Source organism: Myripristis murdjan, chromosome 5, assembly GCF_902150065.1.
Source record: "Myripristis murdjan chromosome 5, fMyrMur1.1, whole genome shotgun sequence".
Classification (NCBI taxonomy): domain Eukaryota; kingdom Metazoa; phylum Chordata; class Actinopteri; order Holocentriformes; family Holocentridae; genus Myripristis; species Myripristis murdjan.
The window spans coordinates 21,729,812-21,752,880 of record NC_043984.1 but is presented as its reverse complement, the minus strand read 5'-3'; the positions used below and the strand labels follow the sequence as shown (position 1 = coordinate 21,752,880).

At 42.0% G+C, this 23,069-nt stretch overlaps 3 protein-coding genes across 6 annotated transcripts; 1 reads left to right on the top strand and 2 right to left on the bottom strand.

The window, feature by feature from the left end:
- Positions 1 to 230: 230 nt before the first annotated feature.
- Positions 231 to 7,871, top strand: slc6a14 (solute carrier family 6 member 14). 3 transcript variants are annotated; one of them, XM_030051901.1, is made up of 16 exons: positions 263 to 351; positions 700 to 724; positions 1,299 to 1,443; positions 1,589 to 1,720; positions 2,938 to 3,099; positions 3,506 to 3,620; positions 3,714 to 3,846; positions 4,125 to 4,265; positions 4,385 to 4,520; positions 5,726 to 5,818; positions 5,909 to 6,034; positions 6,247 to 6,365; positions 6,465 to 6,564; positions 6,722 to 6,831; positions 6,931 to 7,098; positions 7,345 to 7,871. In XM_030051901.1, the coding sequence occupies exons 1-16, from the start codon at positions 338 to 340 to the stop codon at positions 7,495 to 7,497; spliced, it is 1,872 nt and encodes a 623-aa protein (XP_029907761.1). In that variant the 5' UTR covers positions 263 to 337; the 3' UTR covers positions 7,498 to 7,871. The 3 variants fall into 3 exon arrangements, with proteins under 3 accessions (XP_029907759.1, XP_029907760.1, XP_029907761.1); XM_030051899.1 differs by lacking the exon at positions 700 to 724 and having other exon boundaries at positions 231 to 351; positions 1,296 to 1,443; XM_030051900.1 differs by lacking the exon at positions 700 to 724 and having other exon boundaries at positions 238 to 351.
- Positions 7,872 to 8,814: 943 nt separating this feature from the next.
- On the bottom strand, positions 8,815 to 12,013 carry LOC115359376 (acidic mammalian chitinase-like). Its single transcript, XM_030051815.1, has 11 exons — positions 11,971 to 12,013; positions 11,809 to 11,838; positions 11,508 to 11,709; positions 11,168 to 11,224; positions 10,912 to 11,077; positions 10,374 to 10,498; positions 10,097 to 10,220; positions 9,761 to 9,943; positions 9,527 to 9,646; positions 9,288 to 9,426; positions 8,815 to 9,163 (listed from the first exon to the last, which is right to left on the bottom strand). The coding sequence occupies exons 1-11, from the start codon at positions 11,993 to 11,995 to the stop codon at positions 8,898 to 8,900; spliced, it is 1,437 nt and encodes a 478-aa protein (XP_029907675.1). The 5' UTR covers positions 11,996 to 12,013; the 3' UTR covers positions 8,815 to 8,897.
- Positions 12,014 to 14,507: 2,494 nt separating this feature from the next.
- On the bottom strand, positions 14,508 to 17,654 carry LOC115359387 (acidic mammalian chitinase-like). Of its 2 annotated transcripts, none has more exons than XM_030051829.1 (11): positions 17,621 to 17,654; positions 17,458 to 17,487; positions 17,152 to 17,353; positions 16,876 to 16,932; positions 16,620 to 16,785; positions 15,939 to 16,063; positions 15,661 to 15,784; positions 15,326 to 15,508; positions 15,091 to 15,210; positions 14,853 to 14,991; positions 14,508 to 14,761 (listed from the first exon to the last, which is right to left on the bottom strand). In XM_030051829.1, exons 1-11 carry the CDS (start codon positions 17,643 to 17,645, stop codon positions 14,508 to 14,510), a joined length of 1,425 nt encoding a protein of 474 aa, XP_029907689.1. In that variant the 5' UTR covers positions 17,646 to 17,654. The 2 variants fall into 2 exon arrangements, with proteins under 2 accessions (XP_029907689.1, XP_029907688.1); XM_030051828.1 differs by having other exon boundaries at positions 14,508 to 14,752; positions 17,621 to 17,645.
- Positions 17,655 to 23,069: the final 5,415 nt, after the last annotated feature.

Here is a 23,069-nt window from a genome sequence, read left to right as displayed (position 1 = left end):
GTGTGAGCTAAGGTCGTCAGTTCTTTTCTTTTCTTTTCTTCTCTCTTTTTTTTTTTTTTTTTTTTATTCTTTCGGGCTATGCTCCTTAGACCTGGCTGTTTTTCCTTTTTTCTCTCTCGCGAGCTCTGGCAGCAGTGAGCTCTGTGTGCAGATCATTGAAGGCGATTGGCTGGAAACCAGAAGTCTCGCGGCTGTTGCTGGCAGGTACGAGAATTTAAATAGACCTACCTGAGCTATTTGGATTCCTGTCATTCATCACACAGCGGGTAAAACAACATGAGGAAATACGGCTGGAGCAGTTTCAGAGATCTTGTCCTCAAAAATCCTGCAAACCCTGATGCTGTGGACCAGGTAAGAGGAAAAGACAGGTTTGATTGGACTTTGATGCATTAATTGGCTGTAAGTAATTTCACCGGCGTGTTTCGTGCTTTAATTTATTCTCTTTATGTATCAGTACACGAGCATGAACGCAGTGTGTACCGTTTCACAATATACCCACAGCCTCAAATTTAAACGCTTTGTAACCTACACAGAAAAACTGCAAAACAATAGCTTACTGCAGCCTCACCGAGATATAATTAAAGACTTTAAGTGTGTTACTTTTTTTGTAATTTATTTGTAGCCGAACCTATTTTAACGGTGCTACCTGTGTCAGTATCCATGTATTTTTCTTTTTTCTTTTTTTTTTCACGCCGCCAGTGTTTCCTCCCCTCAGGGACTGAAGGTACTCGAACCAAACCTCACTGTGCATGCAACCATGTAGGTGATCCAGATTACAAGAAAAAGTGTGACAAATGGGAAAATAGCTGCAGTAAATGTCCTGCAAGTATCTGCATGACTAACCACCACAGTGCTCACTTTCCCAGAGTGGAGCAACTCACAGTGTGTCTGTTTAACTCTGTAGTATGATTATAATGTATATTTGTTGTATGGTTTTTTTGTTTGTTTGTTTGTTTTTTTGTTTTGTTTTGTTTTTTTTTTTACATTTCCAGTGATGGTGGTTTTCAGCCATGTGCAGTGGACATGAGTCTGCAGGTCTTCATTCCAAATAAATATTACAGCAGCTACTGTCACTCCTCTCTGGCTGAAGATTTATTTTTCATAGAAGTTGCTTGATGGGTTGGAATGCAAACCTACTGACTCGGGACGGTGGCACATGTGGCCACTGTCTCATTGCATCACTTTATTTTCTACAGGATTAACATTGTAGTGTAGTTTTGTGGTGACGTTTTAAATTGTCTTTCTAAAATGCATTATAGAACTGCTTCTTTTATAAGGGGTTTGCTCTCTCTCAGCAGGACTCACACATCAATGATGGTGATGAAAATGATGTACGTGGGAACTGGACCAACAAGAGAGAGTACATTCTGTCTATGATTGGCTATGCTGTCGGCCTGGGAAACGTCTGGAGATTCCCATATTTGACCTATAAGAATGGAGGGGGTGAGTGTCCAGCATCGAAACCACTGGTGTCTCAGCATAATTTTGTAATACACTGACACTCAGACAAACAAAATGAAGAGAATAATGTAAATATAATGAATTTTTAATTTATTTTTTTTTTATCTCAATCCCTCATTGTGACCAGCGGCCTTTCTCATCCCCTATTTCATCATGCTGGTGGTGGCCGGCATTCCTCTTTTTTTCCTGGAAAGCTCCTTCGGTCAGTTCTGCAGCCAAGGCCCCATCTATGCATGGAGAGCTGTGCCAATACTCCAGGGTAAGACGGCAATTAAAGTTGCACAAAAGATAGGTAGGATACCTCTAAAGACCTACATGTCAACCATTACTGACATTAGGTTTAACTAGTAAACTATGTAGCCTAAACCCAAATGTTTATGGCCTTTGAGGTTGGATTAGCTCTTTGATGTATACATGGGAATAACCACTGGCTATGAACTTTTACTGCCTTCATTTTGCACCCGAGCTTTTTAAAGTTTGCAGAAATGGGTTGCATCATGATAACGACTGCAGCTTTTGTGATGCCGGTAAGACCATCCAAGTTATAGGCTTCCTGAAGTATAGATAATTCTAAGATGAGAGTTCAATTAGAGCCCTATAGCCAGAAGATTTATATTGTTGTTTCTCAATTCAGCTAGATTTTGCTGTTGAGAGATTAAATTAACTATCATACAAAGAAGGTGAGGCACTTGTTGTATGACATCATTGACAATAAACATTAGAAATAAACAATACACATTGTAACTGCTTAAAGGGACAAAAAGATGACAAACTTAACTTTTCATGTGGGGTCATTAAAGCATAATGTCTGCAGAATTTTGATTGTCTGGATTTGTTTGTCTGGATTTACGATGTGATGACTGACAAGAAATGATGACATGAAGGTCAAACAAACACTGGCGTAACTTCAGCCAATCAGAGATACTATGGATTTATAGATTAACATATCTTTTAGGTTGAATGTTCAGTCTGTAACATTTCCAAATAATGACTTAAGGCAATTTGGATTTTTTCTGTCTTGATTCAATTCCCTTATGCACCTGAAAAGGTTTAGAACCTCTTCCCTAATGTTTGCACTCATTTTATCTCTGCCAGTCTTTGGTTTCTTCTCTCATCCTGAATCAGAAAGTAAGGAAACTGTCACAATCATTTATCTTGGCTTGTTTGTACTGGAAGTCAGCCCACTCTCCCATACCTGCCTGTAAATAACTCTGGGCACAGATAAATTCCAAGAACTGATGGAATTCACCCAAAAATGGGGACCTTTTTATTTTAAAGAGAAGACTTTTTGTTTGTTTAACTGAAATTGTTTTTGAAGCGAGTCACAGTCACTGGAGTGGCCATTGTGGTGTGATGACAGATGGTGTGACTATACTGTAGATAAATTTAGTGTGATGTTTCATGTCCCAATCTCCCAGTCTTCTTCAGCCCAGCCCATTGACACTCAGTCTGATGTCGCCTCTCTCTTCTCTCTAGGTGTTGGCTTTTCCATGTTGGTGGTGAATTCATTAGTGAGCATTTACTATAATGTCATCATTGCATACAGCCTATTCTACATGTTTGCGTCCTTCCAGTCTCCCTTGCCATGGTCCAGCTGCCTCAGCTGGGTTGACACTAACTGCAACATCACAACTACAGGTGCTTATCACTTACTTATCACATTTACTTAGGAAGAAGTGTTGATCAGGTCTGCTGTTTGGTTGATACCGTGACCAGCCCCGCCTTTAAGTGATTACGAGTCTATTGGCACAAAAGATCTGATTTATGTGTCTCATCCTTATTCCCACTTAGTTTCCACCAGTAACAGATGTCAAGATTGTTTAGAGCACAAAGCCTTGCAGTGTATATATCTGTATTAATAGTACAGTGCTTTGGCACAGACCCATGTACTCTGTAGAAATTAAACCCTTCCAAAAATAGCTTAGAATGATTTCAGTTCAAAGCTGCTATAAGTAATGCCTTTTGTAAATTTATGCTTGTACGTAGCCACTGTATATACCTACATTTTCAGTTTCATTTACTGGACATTTCTCTGCCTTGTTAGAGACATGCAATATAACTAGCCTGCCAGCGGCCAACTCGACTCGGGAAAATGACACCTGCTCTCCATCCACCACCACTGTGATTCCAACACAGAGCCCTAGCGAGCAGTATTGGGAGTAAGAGTCACAAATCCATGCAGACAAGTAAATGCGCACACACAAACATGTGTGACTGTACAGTAATGTCTCTCTCCATTTTTCCCACCCAAGTCAGGTGGTTCTGCAGCGATCCAGTGGTCTTGATGAGACAGGGTCAATTGTCTGGCGCTTGGCCCTCTGTTTGCTGCTGGCTATGTCCATCCTTGCAGCAGCTGTCATCAAAGGTATCAAGTCATCAGGCAAAGTGAGTTAGCTTACACTCAGTCATACACATATCAGTTTCTTCTCCATATTTTGCCAAACATGAGCCTTGCAGGCAAGTTCAGCAGTCAAACTGAACAATTCTACTTGTCCTGCCATCGTGCCCTTACATTGTTCTTGCTTTACAAAGCAAGCAAGCAAGCCTCTACTTGAGAGGGAAAGAGACAGCCCCAACAACCCAACCTTCTTTCCCCACACGAGTGATTAGTGCTGGCATTAGTGCACAACCACATAGCTTTTGTGTACTTTGTGTCTCCTTAGGTGGTGTATTTCACAGCTACATTCCCTTATGTGGTTATTCTGATCCTGGTAATCAGGGGTGTGACACTAGAGGGTGCTGCAGATGGGATACAGTTCTACATTGGTTCCCAGTCCAATTTTAGTAAACTGGCTGAGGCAGAGGTAAGAGCTTGAGTCACATTCCTCTTTTAACTTCAACACAAACCACAAGAAACTGACATGAAACAGTAGCTTAAGTTGTAAAATCTGTCTCTTATAAAACATATGGGTGTGTTTTATAGGTTTGGAAAGATGCAGCGACTCAGACCTTCTATTCCCTTTCCATTGGGTGGGGTGGAGTCATGACTCTGGCTTCCTATAACAAGTTCCACAATAACATCTTCCTGGACTCATTTGTTGTAACCCTCGCTAATGCTGGTAGGAGCAAAATCACCGCACTATTTCAAGGCAAATTTATCAATTTCTGTTTTATGAACAGAATTAATACAGTGTGCCAGCCTGCTGTCTTTAGATAATCAATCCCATGGTTGGGGTCTGTAATTACAAAGCCAATATGGCCATTAGCTTTTAGCCTACAGTAGATGTTGGGAGTAGTCAGCAGTGCCTTAAGTGCCCTAAGATTACATCTCAGTTACAATTTAGGCTGAATTTAACACGTTATCCCCTGTGTATGGACTTGTTTGAAAGTCATCACTGACATTATAAAATTAATTTGCCATCCAGATCTGGCTTTTCTTTAAGCATTTAGCCTTACTTAAGGATGTCCCAAATAAATTAAGCATGTGCAAAACGGCAGTAGAACAGAAGGTCAATACATTTTCAAAGCGCCAACAACTACCAAAAAATATACCTTTTTGACATTTGTATAGTTACCTCAGACTTCTTTTTAATTTGGAAGAGAATGTTTTTAAACATCTGGCACATTAAAATTATTAAGTTAGTCTTTAAAAGGTAACAGCAAGGCAGAATGTTTGTTGCACTGCCCTCAAGGGGTTGAAATTGTCAGTCACTGATGTGGCAGCAGGTACTGACAGCCACTAAGAAAGACCTGAGTATGGCAGGAAGTACCACATGACTGAAAGTTTCAACCTCTAGAGAGCAGCACAGCAGACGTTTTCTGCCTTTCATGGTAGGTGTTGAGTCACTCTTCAAGAAGAGCTAAACAGTTGAACCCAGATGCTGTCAGCGTAATAATGAAAAGAAATGTTAAGCCTTTGGATGATAATATGAGCCGTGGCAGCATGTAGAAGAGAACCAAGCTGAGGCTGCAGTACACAGGAACTGTGCCAAATTTAGCCAGTGTCGAGGAATATGCTGAGACCTGTGCTTACAGAGAACATCTTTGACAAATAATCTATTTGATTTATCTTGATATCTAAAAGCATCTAAGATTATCAGTCCAAACACCACGATCAGTTTTGACTAAAGCAACAATGTCTAGGATAGAGCTCTGATGGCATTGTCTGCTGAAAGTGGGTCATAGATTTAAAAGTAGAAACACTTTAATGGATTAGTGGAGTGGATTATTCACAATGTGTGGCTGATTCATGAATGATTCATTAACATATTATCCCTGACCACATTTGTCTGTTTGACTTTTTTTTTTTCCCATCGCCTTCTAGGCACCAGTGTGTTTGCTGGCTTTGCCATCTTTTCTATTTTGGGTCACATGGCTTATGTCTATGGAAAAAACATTGGAGAGGTTGCCGAAGATGGTCAGAGACTCTATACTAATTAATTTTAAAAAATTCTCTCTGTTTGGCTGTTAATGTGTCCTGATGTAACATTTTCCCATCTTTGTGCAGGATTTGGCCTGGTATTCATTGTGTATCCAGATGCTCTCTCAAAGCTTCCCATCGCCCCTCTTTGGTCTGTTTTGTTCTTTTTCATGCTTTTCACCCTTGGACTAGACTCTCAGTTTGCAGGAATAGGTGAGTTTGACATGTTAACAATGACTGTCCTATGATGACATCAGCCAAGTGATGTATTGCATAAAATTCAGACCTTTTTCAAGCATCTTTTTCTACAGCATTAGATCTCTGCTCCATCGACAAAACATTGTACACCATTTAACTTGTGATTGCCTTAGAGTTTCATGTTTATAATTGACTCAGTGTTGTCTCATAACATCTCCTGTCCATAGAGGTGATAACCACCTGCCTGATAGATGGCTTCCCTAAAATCCTCCAGTCCCGACGCACCTTAATCACTCTAGTCACGTGTGTCGTCATCTTCCTCCTGGGCCTGCCATGTGTCACACAGGTAGCTCCTCTTGAAAGACGAACTTCATGTTTTCATGTTAAGTCATTTCCCTGCTTGTTTCTAAATGTGCTTATTGTGTGTGTTGTGTCTGAGTTATAGGCAGGAATATACTGGGTGACTCTAATGGACCAGTTTGTTGCCAGCTGGGTGCTGTTAGTTATCGTTCTCGTTGAGATCATTGGCATCAGCTACATATATGGTAAGTATCACTGATAGCGATTACGGTGATGTGTGTGTGTGTGTGTGTGTGTGTGTGTGTGTGTGTGTGTGTGTGTGTGTGTGTGTGTGTAAAAATGTCAGCGCAGACACACTCAACATCTGAGAGTACATATGCACATTTTTCACATGCTTTATAGGAGGTAACCGTTTCATTGAAGACATAGAGATGATGATCGGCAATAAGAGCTTCTCTTTCTGGCTATGGTGGAGAGCATGTTGGTTCTTCATCACCCCCTGTCTAATTGCAGTGAGTGCATTTTTTTTTTCTTTTTTGCACCTTTCCTCATTCTTCAGTGGAGTTGGATGTTGAAATGTGCTGCATTAACTCTGTTCTCCTGCTGTGTAGGTGGTTTTGGTGTGGTCTCTGGCAACGTTTGTGCCCCCTTCCTATGGAACAGTGGAGTTCCCTGCTTGGGGCTTGGCTCTGGGCTGGTGCATGGCTGTGTTCTGCATTGTCTGGATCCCCATTGTTGCCGTGTATAAACTAATTAGAGCCGAGGGAAATGCCTTGCAGGTGTGTGTTGCCTTGTCGTCATGTCTGGAAAAAGTATTTAAAATGCCAAGAGGACCTTGTCAGATCAAGTTCATGTGTTTGCATTTCTAGTCATGTGACAGTTGATAATTATCTGTAAGTTGTTTGCACACATTTCAAAGCACTGCTGTCAAGTTACACATCCACACCCCCTATTTTTTTATTTTTTTTTGCAAATGCCTGGAAATTTTCTCCAAATTCATAACGCTAACTGGTTCCCTCTTACAGCGTCTGCAGTCTGTGTGCCGTCCCTCAGAAGAATGGCATCCCTACCTGGAGATTCATCGAGGAGAACGTTACTCAGAAGAGCACTGTTGCCACAAGAACACTGTCAATCAGTCAGATGCCGATACAAATGTAATCTCTAACTCATGGCTTTGAGGGTGTGTGTGTGTGTGTGTGTGTGTGTGTGTGTGTGTGTGTGTGTGTGTGTGTGTGTGTGTGTGTGTGTGTGTGTGTGTGTGTGTGTGTGTGTGTGTGTGTACATGGTGTTGATGTTCCTGATTGACTTTTTACATTTTTTTTTAAATGTCCATTATAGATAATGTTTTGATTGTTGTTTTTTTATGTGTATCTTCAGATATCTTCACATGATTGAACCTGAGAACACAATATAGCTTAGTAGAATTAGTTTGTAATATTGATTCTCACTGACTTCTGTGTCTTTAACACTGTCAATTTGTCAAACATTTTAATATTTTATCTGCAATGATTATTAGGGGCCGGGCAGGTGAAGCTGCCAGGTCCCTCTTGTATTCCTGCGTGTTCTTCTTCTTTCTTCCGAGGAAGTCCTACTTCCCAATGCGTGAAAAATCACCAAATTTTGCACAAAGGTCTAGTCCCATGCCAGATTACCTCAGCTGCAAACACAAACCAGTGGTCCTGATGGTGGTGTTACAGCAAGCCTCTAAATTTCAAAACTTTGAAAGTTTATAATAAATCAACCATATGTGCTGCAGCTTTGCAACTTTCACCAAAATGTAGCCCCAATACCAAAGAAACCTTTGTACACTTTACACTTAGACATCAGTTTTTCACTTATGGAGCAAATCAATCATTGTTAAAAACAAATTACTAACATCTCTATGCTGTCTAGATGCAATATGTGTATTTTCAGATTTTTGTCTTGATGACTGTTTTTTTTATATATACTGGTTTGAAATCTGCCTTTCCATGCATAGGCGGCTGCTAACATGTGACTGACAGTCAATTTGTGAAGCCTCACGTGATTTGACACTTGCCAATTAGCTCAGTGAGATAGAGCATTGTACTTCATGCCAGAATTCTCCACTTATTGTTCAGAACTGCCTAAATTTGCCTGAAATTGCCCAGCTCCAATCATTGCTGCGCAGCAGCTACAATTTATGTTTTAATCATCAAGATGTGATTTCTTTATATCTTAAGTACACTGGTAGTATTTCCTGCTGTATTCGCTATCCTTGCATTAACTTAAAGAGGAGAATGTTTGCATTTTAACTGCATTCTCTACTCCTTATCTCTGATGCTGTCTCCAGGTTTTACTGCAATAAATCATTTCTCTCTTATTCAAAAACTCTGGTGAAATCATTTAGACTGATGGAAACTATAACTGGTGGATGAGGCAGAACACACATTCAAGATGCTTTAATTGCTGTATTTATTTAGGTTAGATCAGTAACTGCTAAGCAGAGCAGTTACAGAGCTCTTCATGCATGTAGACCTTAGCAGCATGGTATTGCATTACATGATATTATACCCACAACATTAAGAACAACTCTCATGAAGTTTAACCATGGATTTCTTTAAGCCCAGTTACAGCACTTGCAGCTGTCATCAAAGACCAGGCCGACAGCACAGTGCTGGATGTAGGTTTTTCCCTGGTCACATGAGTAGAATTGGTTCTTGTCGGTGGGACTGGGGTACAGTCCGTTGGCCTTTCCAGCGCAGAAGCCAGATCCTCCGGCGCTGCCGCCACTGGTGCTGCCACCACTGCTGCTGCTGCCACCACCACCACCACTGGGCTGGGGCTGAGGCTCAGGCTGAGGCTGAGCATGCTGGGTGGGGGTCACTGGAGCAAGGGGCTCAGTGCGAGCTTTGCAGCCTAGGGAGAGGGATGAAAGCGGACACGAGTAAAGAGATGGAACTGTGTCAATGTGAAGATATCTGATGTGAATCTGGTGTGTCTGTGTTACCAGTTCCAGTTCCCAGGCCACTCTTCAGAGTGCTGATCAGAGGATATTTTCCCTGGCCACAGAAAGTGCCACTGAAGTCATCCAAGTCCAGACTCCACACCATGGCCCCTCCAAAACCGCTCTTCTTCAGCCACTCAATCTGTAAAGGGGCGGAGTGGTTAGATTGGTGGTACATAGAGCCTAAAACACAAAGTGCTGATGGTGTATTCAAATCTGAACCATCGAATACAAGTTCAAACCTTGATCTGGAAGCTCTTCACATTGTCGTATCCAACCCAGGTACCATCTTTATAGGCATAAGGCACATCCTGGGCAGAGTCCCAGGCCTGGGTGGCTCCTTGCTTCAGGAAGGTGCAGATCTGAAGAAAGGTGGGGATTTAAGACATTTGGGGATTTACACAGCACACGTGGAAATTTTTGCATCTCTCTAACTCCCGCATACAAATCAATATACTGAGAGAAGATTCAGATACCTCATAGTAGGCCCAGAAACCAGCCTGACGGGTGAAGGGTCCAGCAGGTCCAGGTCCGTTGGCGGGAGCACCCACAGCTGTGTTAGAAGAAGCCAGACGGAAGGTGTGGCCATAAGTAGGGAAACCAACCAGCAGCTTCTCAGCTGGGGCACCATTGCTCTTCCAGTAATTCATAGCATAGTCCTGTAGATGAGAGAACACAACCAGCTTGAGCAGCTACGCCTTACCTTCATTTACCCATGCATCTATTTCATCATTTGGTTTAGAGGAAAGGAAATTGATACAAATATATAGAAAAAACAAGGAGAAAGATTGAGGAATCACATCTCCACTCACCACATTGAAGTAGATGAGGGCTCCTTGGTCAGCAGGGCCTTTGTAGAGAGGGCTGTTCTCTCCAACATTGTGCTCCCAGGGACCATTGAAGTCATAGGTCATCACATGGAAGTAGTCCAGCACACTGGCGAAAAGACATAAGCATTATTAAGCTCATTTAGTAAGCTTTCACTCCCTATCAGTAATATATAGAGCCTGTAGGCTATATATAGTTGTGTTCGATCCATCTGCATTTGGGCACTGGATGTTTTTGAGAGTTTTTATATATAATACTAACGCTCCAATCTGGGCAATCTGGTATCCAGTCTCAATGGTTCCCTTTCCAGCAGAGACGGCAGCAGTCAGCATCAGACGAGGACGGTTGGTCTTCTTGCCCTCCTCCTCAAAGGCGCTCATCAGCTCCTACAGAGAGATAGAGACAGATTTATGGGCACTGTATGGTGTCATGTTTTAAAAACACATTAATCAATGATAAATAGACAAGGAGAAGCTAAGTGGGAAAAACAAACATGCATGATACACCCATGGGTAAGCCACATATTTTTAGATTAGTGGTCCATGTCTAACTTACCTCATCTAAATCTAACCTACATTAGCCAAATCTGTTTTGTGTATTTTGATGAAGTCTACAGTGATGTGTACCATTACCATCTGCCACACTTTTGACTGCCTTTTGCTGTAAAATAGTGGAAACTTCTCAAATCAGAAAGTCATAAAATTGTACTGTTAGCATCATCACAAACAAGGGAAGTACATAATGTAAGCTTCTGTCTATAAGCGGGGCATTGCGAGTGAGATATAGCAGTGTATCTGACCTGAACCAGGACAGTGTAGCGCTCCTTATCCTGAGGTGGGGAGCCACGAGAGCCGGGGTACTCCCAGTCAATATCCAGACCATCGAACTCATACTGACGCAGGAACTTGATCACACTGTTGATGAAGGTCTGGCGATTAGCAGCACTGGAGACCATGGCTGTGAACCTGAAGAGAGACAGGAAGAGTCAAAGCACTTGTACGTTGAGGCCAAGATCCTGCCACAGAGAATATTGATTATGTGTGTCCGATACTCACTTAGCAGTGCCAAAGTTCCATCCTCCAATGGCCAGCAGAGTCTTCAGGTTGCTGTTCCTGCAAGCAAGACAAAGGTCCACTCTGAGTGTTCATGCATTAATTTCTTTCCTGTTCCTCTGAGAGTGGTGGAGTCACACATCAGTTTAAGAGTTTCTGTTCCTCTGGCAGTTGCTCTGTCAACAGCCAAAGCTCAAACTTAATCATCAGTGGAAATGTCACAGTTTCCTGCAGTGAAATCCACAAAAGACAACCAGGTACAGACTGCACACAACATGCCCATAATTATACATGAGTGTGCTGATGTGTCTTCAAAGATGGTGTATTTTATGGGTCTACTTACTGGTTCTTCAGGGCCTGGAACTGTCCATAGAGTTTCTCATCGTCCCACTCGTAGGTCTTGATCATGTTGTTGTCCATTCCGGCAAAGGCATAGATAAGGTGGTCACAGAGACATGGGTCAACATTGGTGGGGAAATACTTGCCTGCACCTGGACGGTACTGTCCCCAGTTAGTGAAATAACAGGAGAGGAGATAGGATGATCCTGGAAGAAATGGCATGGTGAGGGTTTGTGGTTAAATTCTGCCATTCACTGATATATTGAAGTGCATCACGTAAGCAGTGAGTGAACAAATAATATTACCTAGCTGCACATGCAGCAGGAGAGCCAGTCCTGTAGAAAGCGGGAGAGAGGGTATTGTAAGGATCCAAACAATTCTTTTGAACACAAGATGGGAATCATTTTGAAATTGGAGACAGTAAAATTTTTAAAGTTCCTATGACAAGCAAGGAGCTCTCCACTTACCGACACAGATGAGTAGCTTGCCCATGTTGCCTCTGTACAACGATCTAAGGTCCAGCAGACTCTTATATACTCCTGGGTTACTCTCCGTATCTGTAAACCGTGTTTGATCTAGTTTGACTGTTCAGCAAAACTCAGTGGTCAGTCATACTCACTTGTTTGGTCAATACCAGTGTTCCACTAGTTTTGCTAAAAAGTTCTGATAACCTCCAAGTGTCCTTTGATAATGATGTTGTGCAACAATTATAAGACAAATCAAGGTTACATTTTTTGTGGATAAACCTTTGCTCTATATTTCCATGATGTTTTTACTACTGTGCTGACTAATGATTGGTCTGTGCATGTCATGTGCACATGATCATGACCTGCTACCTTGGACAGCATGTGAAGTTCAGCTCTGTCGACTCCAAATGGCATAACAGTGTACTGATAGAAGCTATCTGGAATGGAGAATGCAGTCTTCTCTTTGGCCCTCTCTGCCAGTGTTAGATGCCATGTCTTTAGTCGAGTCAAGGGTGGAAAAAATGCAGAGGTCCAGCCCTTCTGTGAGTTCATCTTCCCTTAACATGGGATAGGCGTCAAACGGCAACATTTCATTTAACTTCTTTAAGTCACTATAGAATCATGGAACACCATCTGTCTGAGGGACCATCACAATTTGGCTGGTCCAAGAACTGTGGGATAAGATTCCTTCCCATCTCCAACATTTTCTTCACTATGTTTTCCCACCATTACAGCCCTTCTTGCTTCTTGGATGCAATAGAGGCTTTGTCCCACACTCTTATCTGGCATGGTGTCCATGTCATGAGCGATGGTCATATTTGTCCCTGTTTATCTGCAAAGACACCACTCAATTACCCCCCAAACTATTTCAAATCTTACGTCTGGTCCTGTTAAGGCTCATCTTTAGCTAGAAGCTCTGGTGGGCTCATTGGAGACAAATTATTGGAAAAAACAACCTCTGGTGAGGTCTGATGGTCATGCCACTTTTTATGCATATTAATATGATAGACTTGTTGCAGTTTATATTTTTTCTGGGCTGTCTTACCCTATATGTTTGGTCCAGTCTCTTCAACCACCTCATAGACTCTGTGGTAGCTCATAATTTGAATTCATTAGTTGGGACAAGCATCAAAACTTTCTCTCCATTTTGAACTCCCTTCTGCAATTCCTATTTGGGGGGGAAAGCAACAAAGAATTTGTAGGCAACTGCCTGGGCATTAGCAGAGCCAAGGGGAATTGCCTCCAAGAACTGGTTGCATAGTCCATCAGAATCAGGATCAACTGATGCCCTCAGCTTATCTTGGGCAGGGTGCCTACAATGTCCATCAGCAGCTGGCTGTCTCAGTGATAGGTGAATGGGATCATTGGGCGCTGGTAGTGTGGCTTTGGAGCATTGACCTGGCACTCAAGACAGTTGACAGTAATCTGGTCCAGCTTTCTTAACACTGGCCAGTAAAGCCTTGCCAGCACCTTCTCACAGATGTTTTCAGTGCCTCGGTCAGCTTCCACAGAGTGAATGTGGGCTACATGATGGACTTTTGGAAAATACTGGATGTGGCAGCTGTCTTAATTGAGGCCTCCTGCTCTTTGTGTTGTGTGTTGTGTTATTTTGTCTGGTAATGTGTTTTATTTTGTAATATGACTGCTTTGTTTGTAATTTGCCCACTTGCCCACTGCCCTGTCTGTGGCCCCTCTCAAGATTTCATCCATTTTCCCTTTTCTATCTGTGGGTTTTTTAGGTATTTTTTCTTGCCTGTTATGAGGACTAAGTGAGGGCGTGTCATACTGTTTTGTTTGTTGTAAATTTGTGGGCTTGTAAAGCCCGTTCAGACTGTAAACAGTGATTTTGGGCCCTAAATAAAGTTTAACTTGAAACGTGCTGTAGCTTCCCTTCTACTGTCTTAATGTCTCTTAGGTTCTGAGCAAGGCTTAGGTCCTGTTCCTGTGCTGCTGCAAAAGTGATCGTGACTGGCATGTCCTGCTTCGCACTGAACATTCATTGTTGTTCCCCTAAGTTCATTGTTATTTTACATGATAAAGCAATGTGACCAGCAATGTGGTTTATAATTTTAATTATGTCACTAACTTTATAGTTCTGTCTTTTACATTGTCGTCTCACCAAAAATTTGTAATATCATCTGCAGTGATTATTTATATTTTTAAGAATCATAAGTGTGTTTTTATTTGGTATACAGTTTCTGTCTGTATTTGCAGTTTTTGAATTACCTTATCAAGGAGAGTGACTGGGTTTAAACTGCATCCGAATTCTGGTGCAATAAATAAGATCTCTACTTGTCTGGTCTTTGGTGAAATAATTTAGACTGTGAGGAAACAGAACTGATGGGTGAGGCAGACAAAAACATCAGAGTTCAAGCTGTTTTAAATGCCATATTTATTTAGGTTGCATCAGTGATTGCTAAACAGAGGTGTTACAGAACTGTTCATGCACGTAGGCCTTAGTGGCATGGTATTGCATTACATGATATTATACCCACAACATTAAGAACAACTCTCATGAAGTTTAACCATGGATTTCTTTAAGCCCAGTTACAGCACTTGCAGCTGTCATCAAAGACCAGGCCGACAGCACAATGCTGGACGTAGGTTTGTCCCTGGTTGCACTCATAGAAGTGGTTCTTGCTGGCAGGGTCGGGGTACACTCCATTGGCCTTTCCAGCGCAGAAGCCAGATCCTCCGGCGCTGCCACCACCACCACCACCAGGCTGGGGCTGAGGCTGAGCATGCTGGGTGGGGGTCACTGGAGCAAGGGGCTCAGTACGAGCTTGGCAGCCTGGGGAGAGAGATGAAAGCAGACACGAGTAAAGAGATGGAACTGTGTCAATGTGAAGATATCTGATGTGAATCTGGTGTGTCTGTGTTACCAGGTCCAGTTCCCAGGCCACTCTTCAAAGTGTTGATCAGAGGATATTTTCCCTGGCCACAGAAAGTGCCACTGAAGTCATCCAAATCCAGACTCCACACCATGGCCCCTCCAAAACCGTTCTGCTTCAGCCACTGGATCTGTAAAGGGGCGGAGTGGTTAGATTGGTGGTACATAGAGCCTAAAACAGAAGTTCTTGTGGTGTATTCAAAACTGAACCATCAAATACAAGTTCAAACCTTGATCTGGAAGCTCTTCACATTGTCGTATCCAACCCAGGTACCATCTTTATAGGCATAAGGCACATCCTGGGCAGAGTCCCAGGCCTGGGTGGCTCCTTGCTTCAGGAAGGTGCAGATCTGAAGAAAGGTGGGGATTTAAGGCATTTGGGGATTTACACAGCACACGTGGAAATTTTTGCCTCTCTCTCACTCTTCTCTCATACATACATATACTGAGAGAAGATTCAGATACCTCATAGTAAGCCCAGAAGCCAGCCTGACGGGTGAAGGGTCCAGCAGGTCCGGGTCCGCTGGCGGGAGCACCCACAGCTGTGTTAGAAGAAGCCAGACGGAAGGTGTGGCCATAAGTAGGGAAACCAACCAGCAGCTTCTCAGCTGGGGCACCATTGCTCTTCCAGTAATTCATAGCATAGTCCTGTAGATGAGAGACACAACCAGCTTGAGCAGCTACGCATTACCTTCATTTACCCATGCATCTATTTCATCATTTGGTTTAGACGAAAGGAAATTGATGAAAATATAAAGAAAAATCAAGGAGAAAGATTGAGGAATCCCACCCCCACTCACCACATTGAAGTAGATGAGAGATCCTTGGTCAGCGGGGCCTTTGTACAGAGGGCTGTTCTCTCCAACATTGTGCTCCCAAGAACCGTGGAAGTCGTAGGTCATCACATGGAAGTAGTCCAGCACACTGGCAAAAAGACATCAGTGTTAATAATGACTCAGACAGTTATAAGTCTGCTTTGGTCTAAAGAGTTTGCCTGTAGGCTATATACATATTTGTGTTTGATCCATCTGCATTTGGGCACTGCATGTTTTTGAGAGTATTTATATATAATACTAACGCTCCAATCTGGGCAATCTGGTATCCAGTCTCAATGGTTCCCTTTCCAGCAGAGACGGCAGCAGTCAGCATCAGACGAGGACGGTTGGTCTTCTTGCCCTCCTCCTCAAAGGCGCTCATCAGCTCCTACAGAGAGATGGAGACACAGATTTATGGGCACTGTATGGTGGTATTTTTTGAAGTTAAGTGGGAGAAACAGACTAGCACAATACACCAATGGGTGAACCACATATTTTTAGTCATGAGGCTTAAGTGCTCCACCCCTAGATCTCTCAATGTAATTGACTGAGTGACTGACTGACTCCACCTATCTGAAAAAGGTCTAGTATGCAATTTTGACCAATAGGTGGTGTCGTCAGCACAAACTCTGTAAACACACAAATAATTCCAGGCTGAGTGAATAAGTCCAGGCCTTCAACAGCTTGAAGTGTGTGCGTGTGTGTGTGTTAGCCTTCTAACACTCTGCTTCTCTGCTGTGTTATGGTCATCTGCACATTTGAACATGCAATTCTTTACATTTTGTACCTATTTCTGAGCAGCACTAACTTGCTTAGTCATCCAAGTCTAACCATTCTCATTTACATCTAACCCAATCTTGCCAAATCTATTCTGTATATTTTGTTGTCATCATAAACATGAGAGGTGCAGAATATAATGATTGGGACATAGCAGTGTATCTGACCTGAACCAGGACAGTGTAGCGCTCCTTATCCTGAGGTGGGGAGCCACGAGAGCCGGGGTACTCCCAGTCAATATCCAGACCATCGAACTCGTACTGACGCAGGAACTTGATCACACTGTTGATGAAGGTCTGGCGATTAGCAGCACTGGAGACCATGGCTGTGAACCTGAAGAGAGACAGGGAGAGTCAGAGCACTTGTACGTTGAGGCCAAGATCCTGCCACAGAGAATATTGATTATGTGTGTCCGGTACTCACTTAGCAGTGCCAAAGTTCCATCCTCCAATGGCCAGCAGAGTCTTCAGGTTGCTGTTCCTGCAAGCAAGACAAAGGTCCACTCTGACTGTTTGCAATTTTTTCTTTGTGTGATCATGCATTGATTTCTTTCGTGAGCCTCTGTGTGAGGTGGAGTCTAACTCAATCATCACAGGAAAATAACTCTGTTTCCTGCAGTGAAATCCAAAGATGGTCTGTAATTATACGTGAGTGTGCTGATGTGTCTTCAAAGATGGTGTATTTTATGGGTCTACTTACTGGTTCTTCAGGGCCTGGAACTGTCCATAGAGTTTCTCATCGTCCCACTCGTAGGTCTTGATCATGTTGTTGTCCATTCCAGCAAAGGCATAGATGAGATGGTCACAGAGACATGGGTCAATGTTGGTAGGGAAATACTTGCCTGCACCAGGACGGTACTGTCCCCAGTTAGTGAAATAACAGGAGAGGAGATAGGATGATCCTGGAAGAAATGGCACAGTGAGGGTTTGTTGTTTGATTCTACCATTCACTATAACATGTGTATATGTATCACCCAAGCCTTGATTAGACAAATGATATTATTACCTAGCTGCACATGCAGCAGGAGAGCCAGTCCTGTAGAGGGAGAGCAGGTATTGTAAGGAAACCATGGCAAGTTATGTATGGAAAATATACAAAAAAAAAAAAAAAAAAACATAAACTGCAAGCAAATTTAACAGTTCCTATGTCAAGCATGGAGCTCACTTACCGACGCAGATGAGTAGCTTGCCCATGTTGCCTCTGTACAACGATCTAAGGTCCAGCAGACTCTTATATACTCCTGGGTTATTCTCCGTATCTGTAAATCATGTTTGATCTAGTTTGACTGTTCAGCAAAATTCACTGTCCAGTCACATTTGCTTGTTTGGTCAAGACCGGAATGTTCCATTGGTTTTGCTAAAAGAACTGATAACCTCCAAGTGTCCTTTGATAATGATGTGATGTGCAAAAAATTGATAAGACAAATCAAGGTTAAGGTGTTTTATTGGCTATACATTCCAACGCATAACCACGTCACTTCACAGGTTTACAAATCCTAATCCCATGCAAATCCTTTGCTTTATATTTCCGTGATGTGTTATGCAGGCTTGTGGTTGGTTAATGGATGTCTCAGATTCCTAAAATCGAGTAATTTTTTTCTGAGATTTCTACATAAAGTAAGTGAATTTTGGCAAAGACTAAATTGTGCTTGAACAAGAAAATTTGTGATGCACAATCTGCCATGTGATTTATGTGGGTGATACCAGTGTTTACTCTGTTGTGGTTAAGTGCTCTGGTTCCTGCCTTATCACCCTGAAGCACTATTTAATGTCACAGAGCTGTTACTGTTGTCTTAGTCTGTGACCTAAAATAAATCGACCTCTACGCCAGTCAGCACTTTCAATAAGAAGTGGCACTCTGTTTTTTCCTATCCTTGGATGTCACTCAACAGCTTGATGACTGTGAGGCAATGGGAGTACATAGAGGGGTCTCACACTGACTGTCCTGTAAACAACTGATTGAGCTCAATCCACAATACTCAAAAGAAATAGACCATTTAAGCAGCTTGGCCTTAAGTTTGTTTAGTTACTGATAAACAATAGGTAACTGTGGTTTGGGGCATTTTTCCAAAACATACACTTTTCTGAGAGAAGCCCATCTCCACAAGTGACGGGTGGAGTGTATTTGAAAATTTATAAATTGCTCTTGAAGAGGAGTGAAGATAAAATTGGAGGGGAGAAAATCTACCTCAAAGAAAAAGTTACTCAGTGTGTGTTCCTTATATTACCTTGGACAGTGGAGTACAAGTTTTATCAAAAAAAAAAAAAAGAGTTCCAAGAATTTCCTAAAACTAGAAAATGATTTATGAGGCACTTTCTGTAGCTGCTTTGACAAAAGCAGCTACAAAGTCTACAACATGTGAGACTTTGTGACAGTACATCATGTCAATTTGGGAACACTGACAGGTCTAAAGCTGTAAGAATTATCCTGAAATAGTATAATATAGTAGATGAGATAAATTATGTATTATAAAAGTTTAAAAAATATATTCAAAGTTTCCTACAATATTCATGTCTTAAGATTTGTCATGGACAAGTTCTTGAGTTTTGCTTGAGGACATCACAGGTATATGAATTTAGCTGTCTGGTTTCTCATTTGGGAAACAGATGTTCATGTTCATGTTAAAATTAATTTAAGCAGACTTTGTTTTTCTCTTTTGTTGTGGCTGCATGGAGATTTGATTTAAACTTCATTTAGTCGTAGAGTGGCTCTAATAATCCTCTCTGAAACCAACCTTGGCCTATGAAATATCTGCAGAAACTCTATTTAATTCTATGTCTCTGATGCTGATCTGAGCTTGTCTAGCTTTCAGTGAAAGCTGTGATAGATATGTTTAAGCCCATGTGATAAGATTATGCTGGGAAAAAAAAACACATAGCAGGGAATTAGTGAATACAAAAGGACTGTAAGATGAAATGATCTGAGTTACTCAGTTCCCTGCCATTTTAAGCCTTGCTCACATACACTGTATCTCATTATCTCATCTCTAATCTTCCAAGACATTTCATAAAAAAAGAAAAGAAAAAGAAAAAGAAAAAGCCACAAAGAGGAGAAGTAGAGGAAATTATTTGCCAGATAAAACATTTATGGCTGCATACATCTTAAGAAATTTTGAAAAGGCAGAGGTTAACCTTTATTTGGGCAAGGTCGATTGAGCTCTTTTGCACCAACATCCTGCTTCACACTCACACACTATCACACACTGACACCGGTGAGCTGCCCAGTATGACCACAGTCTCCTGTTGACCAAGTGCAGGTCCCGCCCATGAGATTCAGCTCAACAGCAAGCAAAGCTTGAATTTGCAAACAAAGGTTTTTTATTGACATTGTAATCACAAATTAATATTACTTGCAATACAGCATTTTATGATTGTTATATCAATAGTTTTGCTCTCAAATCCATTTTTTTGATTGCAAACCTATTCCGTTTGATTATACAATAAAGAAGCAATGCATTAAAATTAAAATGGCGTGTCTATTCATACATCCCACACATGCACTCAAACTAAAATCTGCTCTAAATGTTCACACCATGCTGATCATATTTCAGAATGTAATATTGGATAAGAAATTGTGCTGTGTAGCCAGCCTACTGTATGAAAGGAAATGATTTCTTTGATTTATGTGGTTGGCTAATTCATCACTCATCGCGTTATGAGTCAGTTTTTTTTTTTTTTGTTTTTTTTTTTTGTTGTTGTTTGTTTGTTTGTTTGTTTATTCTTTGATTAGTATTTCTCCAGTGTCTTGTTGATCAATCACAGAAAACAGCATTACTCCCTGGCAGTTTCAGGGGTATAGTACCCATCTCAGGTAGGTTTATGCTTTTTATCTGTAGCCATTTTGAAGTGGCCATTTTGCACTCTGAGGGGAGGTTCAGTTTTATTTATTTAAGGAGAATAAATGGTTCCAGTTGTGCTGAAAGGAAGTGGGTGAGTGAGCCAAGATTGTCCTCTGTGTTCACTTGCATGCTAGTGTTAATATATTGTAACTTGTGCTTGATTGCAAACAGATCATATGGTGAAAAAACTATGAACACAGTGTTAGCTACATTACCAAATCTGGCCACCAGAGAGAGTCAATAGTCCATGTAGAATCCAGGGCCATTTTGTGTAAAATGTCCAAGGATGAGTGTCAGTGTTTTACAGTCCTCATTTATGCATTCAAGTTTCCCCTCATGCAATGTCATTGTTCCTCTGAACGCTTCAAACACAGCTTTCAGCCAAAACTGCCGATAACTCTTGACTCAGTACAGCACAATCTTGTTTGATGTCCACGGCAAAGCGATGAAATGGTTGCTGTAGTGCTAAATTACACTCGACTTATAGAACCACATTACAAATTCTCTCTCTTTCTCTCTCTCTCTCTCTCTCTCTCTCTCTCTCTCTCGTGTGTCTCTCTCTCTCACCATGGCAACCATAAAGAGGGATCCAGCATATAAATATCGACCTGTTGCCATCTTCCACTCCACAGACATGCACACAAATGCACAAAGACACACACACACACACACACACACACACACACACACACACACACACACACACACACACACACACACACCTGCTCTGCTGGTTAATTGAACCATATCACGCATCAATACACATATAAACATAAACATAATGAAATGCTGTTTATTATTCAAGTTGTTTTACACACACACACACACACACACACACAAACACACACACACACACACAGATAGATAGATAGCACTAACTCAGCACAGAGACAGGTGTGATGGTGAGGTAAATCTTAGCAGCCTTGTCATTTATTACGTGTTTGTTTGTTTTTTTCTTGGTCTGCTGTAAGTATCATGATGTACTTGAATATGCCGAGTGCATGTAGATGGGCGAAGGGGATCGAAGAAGTCTTCATTAGTGCTTTCCTCTGCTGACAGGGTCAGGCAGCAAGTCACAGAGACACGTACAGTGTGTGATGTCACTCTGCACACAATGTAAAGACAGAGCCATGCGAGGAGCCAATACTGTGCAAAACTGCCTGGCATTTACTGCTGTGGAAGAACACAGATGAACAGTAAGTGTTATACAATTTTCAGTGACTGCAATGCCTATTTTAGTCTGTTTATCTCTCTATCGCTGTCCATGTGCCTCTCTCTCTCTCTCTCTCTCTCTCTCTCTCTCTCTCTCTCTCTCTCTCTCTTTCTCTCTCTCTCTCTCTCTCTCTCTCTCTTCCTATGCAGGCTCTCAACAACCCGTTGCTATTAGATACTGCTGGGCTTGTCGCCATGGCAGCAAATTCTCAATCATTTCTCCTAGCCATGTTTCACTGCACACACACACACACACACACTCACACACACACATACACACATTTAGCTGTGACGTGGGAGGGTTGTATAAGTCCTTGAGCCTTCCCTGGTCCAGCTGGGGAACAGTCCACCTGTGAACAGAATTCAAATGCAGTAGTTTTCACTTGCTCAGAGGGAGAGACGCCATACAGCTGCACACCACATTTTATCATTCAAATGCAGCCTATTATAGAGCATCCTGTGCGATCATACTACTGCCATGCATCATGTGGTGTTCGTGCACCTGTGTTTGTGCATCCGAGTGTGTGTGTGTGTGTGTGTGTGTGTGGGCGGGTATTTGTATGTCCATCCTTGAATCTTTTTTCCCCTCTGATAAATGAATCACATTCTCCGAGCTGACAGGCCAATGTTCTCTCTGTTCAAATGTAACTGAGGTTCCAGTAAAATCAGTGGATGTGATTCAGGACCTTAACCCACTGAAAGCTGAAAACACACACCTACTCAGCAGTTACTGTGTCACATGGCACCAGAAAGTCCATGTACTGCTTGTACAGACCATCGAGCTGCAACAATGATATACTGTTGATCTACTTTTTATCACTGAACTATGTGAAGTTGGTGAGTAAAGTCCACCTGAATGAAGCGAAATGACATTATATACTTCCTTTCCTTTGCCACAGATACACACTTAGAAACTTATTATTCATTCGGACCACACTGTAAGTACAGGCTGTTCATATCCTCAGCCACAATGCCGGAGAAAGCACAAATTACGAATTAACTTCACAGAGGATCCGAGCTGAATTTTCTGATCTCGTTTAGAGGTGCAAGTGATGTCATCTCATAGACGATGAGACGAACACATACAGAAAAGGTGAGACACAGGAAGGGGGAACCGAGCGAGAGATACGAAGGGAGGCAGAGCTGGTTTTCTTTCTCCAATAAAAGCGACAACCCCCCAGTGTTGCTATGGCGACCTCCTCTCTCCCTTCCTTCCAGCGAGCTACCACTTATCCTTGCTGCCTTTCAGTCAGCAGGGTATGTGGGTGTGGGTGTGTGTGTGCTTTTGTGTGTTGGATCCTGAATGAATCAGCCAAATGAAGGGGAAAGCCATTAGAGAGCCAGATCGCATACAAGTGAGAGTGCTAAACACACGCATGGACACATGTTACACACACACAAATGCACACACACACACACGCTAAAATGAGCCCTGCAGCTTAGAGAAAAAAGAAAAAAAAAAAAACGTTTTACTGCTTGCAAGTCAACTGATTTTTTTTTTTTTTTTGGTTTGCTGAGTGCATCTTCTTCATTTTCCTCCATTCATTTTTCACCCTTTCACCTTTCC

Excerpts from the sequence above, each read along its gene's own strand:
- slc6a14 (XM_030051899.1), top strand. The coding sequence starts at position 277 with ATGAGGAAATACGGCTGGAGCAGTTTCAGAGATCTTGTCCTCAAAAAT. Across the intron at positions 4,266-4,384 it reads GTAAACTGGCTGAGGCAGAG|GTTTGGAAAGATGCAGCGAC; the intron begins GTAAGAGCTTGA and ends TGTGTTTTATAG. Across the intron at positions 7,099-7,344 it reads CCGAGGGAAATGCCTTGCAG|CGTCTGCAGTCTGTGTGCCG; the intron begins GTGTGTGTTGCC and ends TCCCTCTTACAG.
- LOC115359376 (XM_030051815.1), bottom strand. The coding sequence starts at position 11,995 with ATGGGCAAGCTACTCATCTGTGTCG. Across the intron at positions 10,221-10,373 it reads CAGATTGCCCAGATTGGAGC|TGTGCTGGACTACTTCCATG; the intron begins GTTAGTATTATA and ends TCTTTTCGCCAG. Across the intron at positions 9,944-10,096 it reads CCCTCATCTACTTCAATGTG|GACTATGCTATGAATTACTG; the intron begins GTGAGTGGAGAT and ends TCTCATCTACAG.
- LOC115359387 (XM_030051829.1), bottom strand. The coding sequence starts at position 17,645 with ATGGGCAAGCTACTCATCTGCGTCG. Across the intron at positions 16,786-16,875 it reads TGGAACTTTGGCACTGCTAA|GTTCACAGCCATGGTCTCCA; the intron begins GTGAGTACCGGA and ends GTCTCTCTTCAG. Across the intron at positions 15,785-15,938 it reads CAGATTGCCCAGATTGGAGC|TGTGCTGGACTACTTCCATG; the intron begins GTTAGTATTATA and ends TCTTTTTGCCAG.